The sequence below is a fragment of the Centropristis striata genome, chromosome 9 (assembly GCF_030273125.1).
Source record: "Centropristis striata isolate RG_2023a ecotype Rhode Island chromosome 9, C.striata_1.0, whole genome shotgun sequence".
Lineage (NCBI taxonomy): Eukaryota > Metazoa > Chordata > Actinopteri > Perciformes > Serranidae > Centropristis > Centropristis striata.
Window position 1 is genome coordinate 23,272,156 of NC_081525.1, and position 13,455 is coordinate 23,285,610.

The 13,455-nt window shown below is 39.5% G+C and overlaps 1 protein-coding gene across 1 annotated transcript in view; it reads left to right on the top strand.

Moving 5' to 3' along the window:
• Positions 1-1,690: 1,690 nt before the first annotated feature.
• Positions 1,691-13,455, top strand: part of cachd1 (cache domain containing 1) — a 104,778-nt gene continuing 93,013 nt past the window's right edge. Inside the window, exon 1 of the mRNA XM_059340924.1 lies at positions 1,691-2,257. Coding sequence (XP_059196907.1) covers positions 2,009-2,257 — 249 coding nt within the window. The 5' untranslated portion in view covers positions 1,691-2,008. The remainder of the gene's footprint in view (positions 2,258-13,455) is intronic.

Here is a 13,455-nt window from a genome sequence, read left to right on the forward strand (position 1 = left end):
AAAAAAAAAAGAAATAAAACATATCACATAAAAGAGTTATTTTGAGGGCAATTTATCCAGGAATTATTTTAAATACATGGCAATTCAAAGTTATGATGGAGTCAACATCTAATAGTGTCCTTTATTGCATATTAAACTGAACAAAATGGTGAAGAATGAAATACCTGCAATAAGAGGCATTGGGTGACTTTAACCATCAGTCACACATGAAAGGCATTTATTGACCAGCATTTTAGACCCTGGGTCTAGGTTTGAAGCTTTTCCCCTACTTAAGACTTTTGAAGTGGAGGTTTTCCATCTTGGAACCAAGAGTCTGAGGACAAAGGGTGTTGCATGCTGTGCTGTAAAGCCCCTTTTTTAAGGCAAATTTGGGATTGGCTATTTATATGAATAAATTGATATCACCTGACTATCAAGCCATTTTAAAGCGAAGTTAAATGGCAAGTGTGTAGGATTTATTTATCGCTTTTCCAATGAACGGCGCCTGGCTCTGCCACCCGTTTGTCCAAGGCAACCCTAAGTCTTTGCGTTTCTTGTTCCCCGTTGGTGGAACGCACTACCAATTCCTACCAAAGCAGCAGCGTCCCTCTCTACCTCTAAAAAACTCCTGAAGACCCAGCTCTTCAGAGAGTACCTTCTCTGCTAACATCATACTACACTTCTACTCCATAAAGAATTGTCACTAGCACTTATTGCTGCACTAATGGCTCTTATTGCACTATTTTGATTCTTTCCCTTTTTTCTGTAAGTCGCTTTGGATAAAAGCGTCTGCTAAATGACTAAATAAATGTAAATGTAAATTTAGAAGGATCCATTTTTGCTTCTATAGTAGCCCAAAACTGACCACTGTTCTATTATGTTTCTACCATAAACTGTATGGTAAACATGGACGTAGTCTCTGTGACATTTTTCTGAGGCATTATTGTGAAGCTCAGTGTGGAGGCTGACTCCTTGCTAATCCAAGGCAGGCCAAATCAAGCCTGGTTGCAAAAACACATCATTTAAATTGATGAGTTATATATATAAAAAAACACACCTGTACAGTTGTTATAAAAATAAATTAGCTAAAACATAAATTATTTCTGCTGTAAAGTTGAGCATTTTATCATGGGGGTCTATAAGGATTTACTTGCTTTGGGAGCCAGCCTCAAGCGGCCATTTAAGGAACTGCAGTTTTTGGCACTTCTGCATTGGCCTAATTTCTTAGTTTTTAATAAACAATTTTGTAATTCCCTTCCAGAATTTTAAGTGAAAAAAGCTTTGAAGTTGCATTGGCCCTTCATGCTTGGACATGCAGTTTACAGTTAACAAGATCAATAAAATGTCAATATATTAAAATATTTACATATTAGAGATGTTGGTGTCTTGTCAAAAGGTAGGAGTGAATGCATTGAGGAGACCTGGATTTATGGCATTTCTCTGATTTTCATACAATCCTTGCTATAGTCCTGCAGACGGGTGAATATAGGCTATACATTCTTCATATGTCGGTAACTAAATGGATAGGCCGATTAAAACGATCAACTTTCCTCGTCCTATTTGCGTATTTGGGTGCCACTCCACGTCGGCCATTTTTACATTTTTACGTCTCTTTTCCCAGCAGCAGTTGAAGGCACCACGAAACCCGGATCCATTGATCCGGAGATCCAGGCGCCGGTAGGACTCTTGTGTTTCCACGCCTCCCACTTTCACCCCCATTGTGGTGGATCTCCGGCTCACACACTTTGCCAGACTTCCAGGAGTTGGAGCGACTGACCGAAGACGGAACACCGACAACGTTTTAAAAAAGAAACCCCGTGTCTTCTTTTACGCATGGATCTACTTTACTCTCTTCAGGGATATCAAGGAGCTGCAATGGTTTCGGCTGCTGGGAATTTTGGAGACTTGTACCGGAGAGAAAGGGCACACGTCCCCTACGCTGCAAAGTTGTAAAAGTAGTTTCCCTTGAAGTTTTTTCCGCCACCAGTTCAGACTCCGTGTTTCTCCAGCTTGCAGACCCACAGCCATCATGGCGAGGCGGACCGGGGAGAAACCTCTGGGTTTGACGCCGAATACGCGCGCTGCTTTCCGGGATAAGCGCCTTCGGTTTCACCGGGGCTTGTTGGCTTTTTCGTGGAGCTTCGTTTTGATCTGCTCGGCTCTTTCTTGTGGATATTGCAGAGCCGATTCGGAGTTTTCCATCCTGGAGGAAGCGCAAGTTTTGGCCGATCAGATGAAAAAGCTGTCCTCTCAGGAGCTGGGAGTCTTCACTATGCAGGTAAACGTGGAGGAGAAATGTGTTTAAATTCTGTTCGTGTTGCGTAAAATATGCCTTCAAGTTGGAGCGGATTTAAAGACCCAAACAGGATTGTCAAAACAACAAAATAATGTAATAATTACAGGGGGAAACTTTGTTGACAGAAATGTTATAGTGTTACGAAACAATAAGCTCTTCAGTTGCCAGTGTTTCAGTGCAACAACAGGCGCTTTGAAGTTGGGGCTCATTTATCTGGGACATCAACACGCTGGAGGTTTGGTGTTCTGGCCGGTTTGTGTTTCACCTTTTATTATTAAATAATCTGCTAATAAAGGCGATTTTTTTTTACAATCAGGCATCACGGCACCTTAACTGCATGTGCGTGTGTCTACTGAAAAGGTGAATGAACTGTCACCTTCAGTGATTACAACGAGAAATCAGCCATAAACCAATGTTTAATTGCGGATTGGCCCTCATCCAACGACAGAAGACTCATACCTGGTAATAAAGATGCACACAGGCCATTGTGCAGTTACAAAAGCTGGTTATAATTCAGCATGCCTTCCTGTGTCTGAGAATCTGTGCTATGTAGGTCTCCTGAACATCAAAAAACTGGAATAAATCCATTTTTACCTAACTTGGCTGCAGCAGAGACCCAATCTGAAAATCAGGTTTTTGGACACAAGGAGAACTGACACTATTTATGACAAATTCAAACAATAACATCTAATTTTAGCACCTCCATGTGGATTAAAAAAAACCCCACTGTCTACACCAGGGCTGCAGCTGTTGTTTTTTAATTAATTAATCTACTGATGATTGTTTGGAGTAACTGAATAATCGATAGAAACTATAGTGAAAAATGCACATCACAAGTTTCCAGAGCTAAAGGTGATGTGATCTTCAAGCTGCCTGATGTGTTTGACCAACAGTCCAGAACCCAAAGATATTCAGATAACAACGATATAAAATGTGGAAAAACCAGCAAATAGAAGAAGCTGTTTGGCATGTTTTACTTGCAAAATTATGTGTTATTATTCAAACTGTTTCAGATAAAAAAAAATCACAGACTCATTGATTAATTGTTTCAGCTCAGACTGCAGCTGACATGATTTTTTCTGGTTTATCACAGGCGAGCTGGTCAACGCTTCTGTGTCCTTTTCTTCTTTACTGTTGAAGACATAACAATCATTTTCTAGTTAATAGTATCCCCATAATGCTCATAATCACTGTATCCCTAAATAAGATTATATAAGCCTTGATTGATCACTAATGATAAAGCTTAAATGGTCAGTCAATTTCCTCAATTTTAGAAGCAAATATGCCCAAAATGGCACAGTTTTTAGCTTATGAAATGTGAATATTTGCTTGTATTGTTAGTATTTCATGATGGTCAATTAAAAAGATCTTTGGGTTATGAAAGCAAGCCATTTGAATAGGAGCTGAAACAATACATCCATTAATTGTTTAGGAACAGCAAAATTCCCCTCATTTCGCCTTCTCATTTTTATTTTTTTTCTCTTTATGTGTTGATGAGCAGAATGCTATGGGTTTCGGGTCAGTCAGACAAACAGACATTTTTCACTATTTTCTTAAATTTCATAGACCAAACAAAATAATAAACCAAAAAGACAATCAGATTGATTGATAATGAAAATAATTGTTTCCTACATCCTGATTTATTTTAAACATTGCATGTGAGCACAGAGAATGACTACATTGCCATGTCCATGCGTGCAGACCTGCATCGAGTCACCAAATGGCAGGAGGTGCAGGGTGCAGTGCCCGGTGCTGCAGGGTGTGAGGGGGGTGTTTAGCACTTCAGAGGCAGAGGAGCTCACAGGCCCCGAACACAGAGGCGAGGCAGCGGGGGGCCCAGCCCCCAAATGGTGTTTCATCTTCTCTGCTTCCACACTGAGCCGCCTTCATCCAGGCTCTGGGAGTCGGCTTTGAGGGCTTCCTCTGATCCCTCTGGATCCGCCTTTGTCACCGCTCATCCTTCCTCGAGCTCCAGTTTGTGTCTCATTCTGGTTCTTGCTGTCATTTTCTGCTGCTGCTGTTTTTTTATGTTCTTTTTTTGCTCTGTTATATTCTTGTTTTCTTCTCCTGGTGCTGCATACAGCCATTTCTCATATGAGAGTAAATTTGTTCTATCAGCTGCAAATGCGAATTAATTTCCTGACTTTATTTGAATGACTCATTCTGTTTTCATATAGTTTCTTTCTGATTATTTATGAAAACATGCATTCGGCGTCCTCACCCTTTATCGTGGGAAAACAGCTTTGAGGCAATCATGTTGTTGTACAAGCTGTGAAAATCTGACTTGGCATGTAGCTAACATGAGTTTGATTGAAGCGGTGCATTTCATGGATTTGTCAGAGTGGTTTCCACGAATGTAAGAGATGAGCATCCAGTAAAAACAGTCTGCATCTGCCTGTGAAAACAACTGCAGGCATCTGTCAGCTATGCTGTCTGTGTGGACACCTGCACTGATGCTCAGATGTGGCCAGTCTCCAGGTGTGTCCGTTGAACTGGATTTCACTTTATCTTTCTGTCTCTTTGGAATTTTCCCCTTTTTTCCTGTGCAGTGATTTTCCACACTGTGATTTTTTTTTTTGTATCCAAACAGGTCCGCAGATTTTAATGCAAGTTCTGATTCCTGGAATCACAGATGACATTCATCATCTCTTCAAGGCGAATCTTGTGTGTTTTCTTTTTTGGCATTAAAATGCAAAAGTTCTTGCTCTACTATGTCGGAAAATATCAGACGGTTTTGTTATCAAGCGAGCATCCCAGCTTCTCTGTTTAAAACGTAATCCTACCTCTCCCTGCTCCACCCCTCATTCTCTGGCAGATGTGTAATTTGAGGCTTTCCTTGTCAGTGCTTCTGAGTCACTGGGTCAACCTTGTTCAATCTGTCATTGAGTTACTCAATAATCAGGGGACACAAGGGAGTACAGTCGCCACTCTGTTTAAGTTGATAGGTCAACTTTTCAGAGGATGTTTTTTCTCTCAGATTTATGTTGTTAAAGCTATTCCCTTGAAACTTTTAAAGGTTTTTATTTGTATTTATCCTACAATCCACTATACTAAGTTCAGTGTGTTTCTGTGAATTCAGTTGACAATCTAATTATTGCAACTACAAACCGTAAAGTTTGCTGTAGGTCAGCAATAAAGTTGTCGTGGATTAATCATTTTCTGTATTTAATCATTGTTTTGTCTGCATCATTAAAGCTGCAACAATAAGTCACCCTATTAAACAGACCCAGATGAATAATGTTTTGACAATCAATTCATTGTCAAAGTTATTTTTCATGCAAAAATGACAGAAATTGTGTTTTCAGCTTCTCAATAAGGAATTTTCCTTTTTGTTTTGTTTTATATCATCTAAAACGGACAATCTATGGGTTTCAAAAAACTGGTATAGGCATTTTAAATTATTTTCTGGCATTTTCTCCACCTTATTTTCGTGGGTCTACTGTAAAAGTAATTTTGTTGTAAGTTCCAGTGAGTTAGTGGAAGTAGCAATTTGTTAGTTGGCCTCAGTGGTAAACCATGGTGGCTAACTGCCGAGGGCGAAAGTAATTCTCCTTAAGTTTATCAAATACTGGTTTATGTAGATATTAGTTGAAGTGGGTTTGTAAAAGCTATCTATTATCCACAGTCAGTTAGACAGCTATTTACTTCAATATTCAAAAACGAGGTGGATAAACCAAACAATTAAACAAGAAAATATTTGACAAATTTATTGATAATTACAGTAATTGTTATTCTCTGAGCAAAGTGATGACTTCTGTCAGTCTACAGTTTATTTGAAAATTCCTCAAATTTGAGTTGTTGCTGATGCATATGATTTGTTGCAGCCTGGCTTTGTCTTTCAGACCACGCATCCTCTCACTATGTATAAATTAGATGGTTAAAAATAGTCTTCAACATTAACAAATTATTTTATATCATTCTGAATGATTTATGACACTGATTCTTGCCATGCAACTCTTAGTGGTTGCTGTGAAAGAAGACTATATTCCCTCTATATGTAACTAATGAGCATTTCATGTCACATTTTCTGCAGCTTAAAGCAGGAGGGTTTTACACGGCAATTTGGACTTGGATCTAAATATGAAATTTAATCTCCTTTCCCTTTTTCCATGTTATTAAAACACGGGCCTGGTGCTGCCCGCCCGCTGGAGCCAGAAGCATGGTACATGTTTCCAGCCTCAGTTACAGCAACACATGTTTGATCACTGTTGGGAAAACGAAGCAGCGTGCATAGATTGTCACTAATGGTGAAGCCAAAAAGAGATCACTCATCGCTGTGGGAAAACACCAGCTCACTGGCTTTTACCGAAAAGGTATTTAGGTCCCGTCGGCTGATTATTTATAAAGGAAATTTTACTGTGTTAGTTTTAAGGGCCTTAATCCTCAGAGAAGTGTGGTTTGTTATTGAGGCAGGCTTGTCCAGTATTCCCAGCCCCCTAATTGAATATTGATAGTAATTTGAGGGGAACGGAGGTTTGTGCAGGAAGAGAGAAAATTAGGGCAGCTCCGACACTGTCATTAAACTGTGATTTTCTGGGTTGGGTTTGGTCCAAGGGCAACACCAGTTGAGGGGCTATCACAGAGCCTCGATTCCTGCTTTGTTGCTTTTTTCACTTGGATGAGAAATTTTGATGAGGCATGTTTTAGCATATCTTAATGTCTTCCACCTGCCTTTATTTTCTCTACTTCTTTGTCTTTTGTTCGTATCTCAGCTGCTGTGTTTCTTCTCGTTGCCTCACTTTATGTTGAATCACTTGCAGAAACCGAGGGGAGACGGGCTAGAGGATATACAGCAGGACATCAGAATTCCTGCTAGGTTCTCTGCAGTACAGCTTCAAAGCCTTCTCTCTTCTTACTGCATTGCCTGCATGGCTGTGTGCTCAAACAGTCAAGGTTACCACAGGCCCTCTGCTGCATGTTTGACTATTACTATCTCTCATTCACCCTCTCCTTTCACTTTTCATATATGTATCTACATCCAGTTTGACATGCTATAGCACACCAAGCAGGGTTTGTTCACCTTGACTGCGTGTTCAGTAGTTTTAAGTATACAGTATATATTCTATGAAAAGAAGAACACGTGTATAACATTTTTCTTCACAATAACACACATCCAAAGGGCAAATAAATACTTAGGTGTCAAATATATCTCCAAGCACATTCCTGCACTTGTTTTGCTGAGCATATAATGAGGATCTTTTTGTTGCCCACCCCTCGGGGCACAGGGGTTACATAATATTTAACCAACTATTCCCTGTCAGTTAGTCCAGTGTTGCGAATCACAGAATGATAAAACACACCTTGGGATGAGGACACAGCTTCTCCTAGGTGTTAACTAACTAACTAACTAACTAACTAACTAACTAACTAACTAACTAACTAACTAACTAACTAACTAACTAACTAACTAACTAACTAACTAACTAACTAACTAACTAACTAACTAACTAACTAACTAACTAACTAACTAACTAACTAACTAACTTTTTACAATGGATTATGATGTAGAATACTAAACTCTTGGTTCTTGGTTAAGTATCTGTTCATGCAGTCAATGGTTACGGTGTCTTTTATGGCATGTTTTGCTTCAATGTTAGCAAAGTGGCTGCTCCTAAGTTGATTTTATACTGGGGCTGATGAATTGGGGTATGATTGGACGATTGGATGAATTAATTGATTTTCCGCAACTGGCTGAGTACATCACTGGTTGTTTTTTTTTTGTGCAATTTATTTCCTCCTTTTTTCTCATTTTATTCTCATGTTATATCTCATCTGCTAGATATATTGGCAAATGGCGGTTGCTGGGTGACGAATTAGCTCCATTTTCTAATGTAAAACCTCCATTAAAAACCATGTAAACAAGCTGTAAATTAACTTTATGCTCCACTGTGTTTGCCAGCTAATTGCTCACTTTAACGTTGCTGAAAACCACCTGAAAATTATGATGAAGAGAGCAGAGAGAGTTAACCAAAAACAGCAAAAGGTCAGGCTATAAAACCAAAACAATGACGATTAGCCAAATCAGGCCAGGGCGCCCTTGCTCAAATCACACCCATCTCTGAAACTGGTCTTCATTTTGATCTCAACTAGACACCTTTTTTTTTAGGTTTCTTGACTGCATCTTGCATGCTTGTGATGCCATGGTAGTGACAAAATCTGGCCACAGACTAACATACATGGTTGGCAAAGCATACAAGGGGAGGGGACACAAGCGCTTGAGGGGAGTCAAGTGATTATTCTCTGTTGGTGGGCCACTGATTCCTTCCACACAAAAATTTTGTTTATAGCTGTTTTCCTTTAATAATTTAGTGTTCAGATGCAGTCAAGGAAAGTGGAATTTATGGGTGAAAATGCTAAAGTCTCCAGCAAATAGTGTAGGGTTTTTATGGATCTAAAACCTTGAGAGATCTTCCAGTGCTGGTGTTTGGCATCAGGGTTTGCAGCCACACTGAATAATATGCTTAAACCCATTCAGACCAATGGCAAACCCTGGTCTCCCTCTCCACCTCTCCTGTTGTCTTGCTGCATTAAATATCTGTCAGGTTTTCAGGATTTCTTTGTCCTTCTGTTTCTCCCGCCTCCTTTCTCTTCTTGGCATGTTGGGGTCGTTTTGAGCTACAGGTGCTTTGCGTTAACCAGTCTTGCATTGCATTGCAATGGCACAACTGCTCGTTTTCAGTCCAACCATAAATCCCGATGTGTCTCAGCAGGTTTATGAGCCATTCGAGGCTGTGCTGAACTATCTGCACCTCTCTTCTTTTTCCATTTTAACAGTTGCTTTTTTTCCAAACCGTTATTGCAGAGATTTTTTTTAACAATTCCTTGCTTTCACACACAGTTATTGGATTCTTGGTCCCAAGTTGCTGCTGATACATGAATACTTCAAACTCCAAGTTTTACTGTTCTCTTAGTGTGTGTAATTTAGTATTCTGTCTTTTGTTTTTTCATTTTTTACCCATGCTAAATTTAAAATAAACATAGTTACTGATGTGATAACCTTTGGCTGTACACAAACTAGTTTCCACACTGAACATTTCTGTAATTTAAAAGTGAAATTATGACATTGAAATTAAGAATTGTATATCTTTAGTCCATTTTTCATGGAGGAACATGGCTCTCTGCCAACAGCTGCATTGTCCCACAGCGACGTCTGCAATGTTTTAAAACTTGGAAAGACTTCGATATCAGTCTTCATGAGTCTCGGCCTGTCTAAAACCCGGGGAAACAGCCCAGTTGTGTCGACTGTTACCTTTATCATCCTGTCACAATGCAGGAGAGAACAGAGCAAAGGGCCACGTTTTCATTAAATGTGGAGCTGCTTGTATGTTTTGGCTTGATTCCAGGCACTGAGAGGCTCCGGCGCCCCTCGTATCCAACAGTGTCTCCAACCTCCAAAGTGAACACACATCAGACACGCTGAAGTCCCCAGACTTGTTGAACAAAACTGGGACTTTAAGAGCTGCTGTCAAACGAAAACCTTGTCTCATCATGATTAAAAAAAAAAAAAAAACCCAACCTTAATTCCAATATTATATATAATTTCATGGTTTAATGGCTAGTTCACACTTTATGACTGAAGCCCTGATTCCCCCCCCCTCCCCGACAGTTTTTGCTGCTCCCAGACAAAAGCCCTAGATCAGAGGCAAATCGCCATTTGCTTGGTCCCATGAGTGGCGATCACAATGTATGAACTGTTCAAAGATATGAGCCAAGGGGCTCACCGATGCATCGCAGACAAATTCCAGATATCTGGCATGCTTAATATCTGGATCTGTCGGGGAGCTACAGCCAGTGAGACACAAGTGTATTTGGGAGACAGAAAACTGCAGCTGTGTGTGTGTGTGTGTGTGTGAGAAAGAGAGTGGAGAAGACAGACTATTGCACATGATTCTGTAAATAATAACTAATTTTTTCGAACGCTGCTTTGCCACTTTTTTGATCCATCTGCCTGAAACTGTGATATTTTCTGGTAAGATTTAACAATAGACTGGATAAAGCTCAAACTCGCACGGCCCACATCTCCATTGGTTGACCAACTCATCACAATATATATTTATCATTGATTCTTCCTGGTGAAAGATCCTGTATTGTTAGACCCCCATGTCGCTGGTCAATCACAAAAACTACAACCACTTTAAGCCTCCTGTTTACAAGACAGCAGGTTGTGTAGTGTGAGCTGTACAGTGGTCTGACGACTCTGAAAATGAGAGTGTGAACTTAGCATTGTTGAATAAGCTTTGGTATGCTAAAGCACAACGATGACATTAGGATACATTTGCATTACAATAGAATAGAAATATTATACATTGGAGGTGGAAACGCTTTTTGTGAATAAGTTCTGGTGTAGCGAACATTTTAACTTATGACTGATCAGCTGTTTCCGTTCTGCCGATCAAGATGAGCTGACATGAAAGAAAAATTATAAGTTGCCCAACTGACTCTACTTCTTTAGACATATTTTCTCCAATAGGTGGCTAAAGTTGTCCCATTAGCAACCTCTTTTTTTGTTCTTTTTTTATGTCTTGTGCAAACTCTTCTTCACCTTTTTTCTGACAGATTAGCCTATAGCAATACATTACACTGCCATCTTCTGACCAAAGTACGTTAATGCAGCTTTGTTTATTTGCTCTAAACCAGTTGATGGAAACGTCCTTAATTCTCTTTTTTTCTAATGCGACATTTCAAAATTTTGTTTCAAAATTCAATTAGACTTTCATGGAAACACGGCTATTGATTATTGTATCAAACACCGGACGATAAATGGAAATAATTAAATTAACGAAAGTGTTTGTTTTTGAATATGTGTAAAACGTCAAGTTACTTACAGACCATAGCTGTGGGGAATAACTTATTTTTTAATATGCATGATGATGACAGTGTTACATTGGTGCAGGCATTGTATTATTGTTCAACTGTCTTGCAAATGAAGACCTAAAATTTGTTTCGATGCTACATTTTCCTGGAGAGACAGTGCTATTTGTAAAGATTTAATCAGTGACAAAAAATGTACTCTAGGGCACCCAAGCTTAATTTTGAGTGAGAAATTGTGAGAAATGTGACTGCAGTCAAATCTGGTTTTCTGGCCTCAGGTCACAGTTAACTTTGTGAAATAGAATTTTAAGCTTTTCTTTCAACCCAGTCATGTCCATTTTTACAGTTGCCAAATGACCCCCACAGAGACCTGAACAGAAATCTTGTATCATTTGATGTCTGCCTTCATCTTTATTTGAATCTACCTGCAGTCTACTTCCATATCTAACTCATCTCCGCTAGAAGCCTGCTGGGAGAAAGATGTGTGGAGAAAAAACATTTTCAGGGATGTGTTTTTTTCCCCCAGAGCTTTTGAACAACATGGCTCCCATTCATTTCAATCAAATCCCTTTAATTTCTTTTGCCTGTGTAAGTACAGCCTTCTGCACTCTCTCTTGGCTCCTGCTGGACTGCGGTTGGGACGGAGCATAAAACTGATGTTCTTCCCCTTCTGCACCAGCTGTTGTGGTTTAAATCTGTCTGTACTGTCGTGGCCAGATCATTTATCTGACCGCTTTTTGATCTGTTTCCCACATTTCCCAGTTGAAGAAGGCCTCTCTCTGCTTGGCCTTGACTGCAATTGGTTTTGCAGTGATTTGCAGCCTCTTCAGCCTTCGCCTTTTTGTGTCTGCTTTTGCTATCCCAGCTTGCATCTCGTTTTGACCTGCTCTACAATGCTGAGCGCCCCTTAAGAACCTGGACTGAACATGTCCTTGGGTGCTATCTAAGTGCAATGTTGTTAAACACAGTGAGATTAGAGAAACTGACATTTTTTCCAGCAACCAACATCCTTCTGTTATCAGTTTTACCTGAGATAAACATCAGGATGCTAAATGCAGGTGTGCATGCATGCATACACATGTCCGTGTACTGTATCATAATTGTGCAAAACTGAAAGGATTACAACCGCAAGACTGTGAGAGGAAAAGTCACTTCATAAGTCATTTTTATATTATATTGTTGTCCCAACATACCGGAAGATATTTTATCCACACCATGACCTTTTCTGACTAAACCTAACCATGTAGTTAAGCCATTTGTCAACTTCAATGTATTTAATCAAAACTATGATCTTTTTCCTAAATATAACAACAAATAGTTTATTTACTAAACCTAAACACACACTTTCTATGCCTAAACCTAATAAATCTGAAAGTGAAACTGTTGCCAACCTTTTAATCGCCTTATCATGCTGATAACTCACTCAAAACAAGTGAATCTCACCAGTTCTAGTTTTTCAAATGTAAGGTTTTGCTGCCTTTTATCAGTTCTAAATCACTTCAAAGTGAATGTCAGGGTTTTGGAAAGGTGGCGAGACAAAATAAGAAATGTGAAGATGTCACCTTAGGTGCGGAGTAATTGGCTATTGGCTATTTTGCAGCCCAAATCATGTACTTGAAGGTTTAACCATTTCCTTTCAGTTCACACAGGTAAATTTGGATTCTCAATATGAATAATATGTCTGTGAAGATTCTCAATTATCCAGGTCATGGTAAAAGTTAAGTTTGTTAACACTCAACAATATGAATAATGTTTTTATTTACCACAGGTTACAATTATCCATTTAGTTTCTTAAAGGGCAAAAAATAATTCCATCACTTATTGCCATAAAACCCAAAGATAATAACCCGACTAGCACCATTCTCCCTGCAAATATTTCGTTTTATTATTAATCGATTGTCACAAAAATGTGAATTAATTTTCAGTCTGCTGATCTACAGACCGATCCCTTCAGCGCCAATTTTTTCACCAACCCTCCAGGTTTTTAGTGAAAATTGCTAACTCTTTCCTCTGCTTATTAAAGAGGAGAACTAATTAACTGGCCGTGTTTAATCAGCTCATTCCCACTTTTTTTAATGATTCCCCCTCTCTCTATTACCTCTCTTGCTCTTTATCTCCCATTCACTATCACCCCCTCGGCCTTGTCTTTCACACACACACACACACACACACACACACACACACACACACACACACACACACACACACACACACAAAGCGATAACAAATGCACTCAATGAGAGAGAGAAAGGGATCTTTATTGGTGATCCAGGCTTTGTCTTTTTTCCACCAGATTCCTGCCAGTGTTACTTAGTTAGCTCCAACAGGGCTGACCTGGCAGTGTGAGCCAAGGGACCCCAGGCCACCCC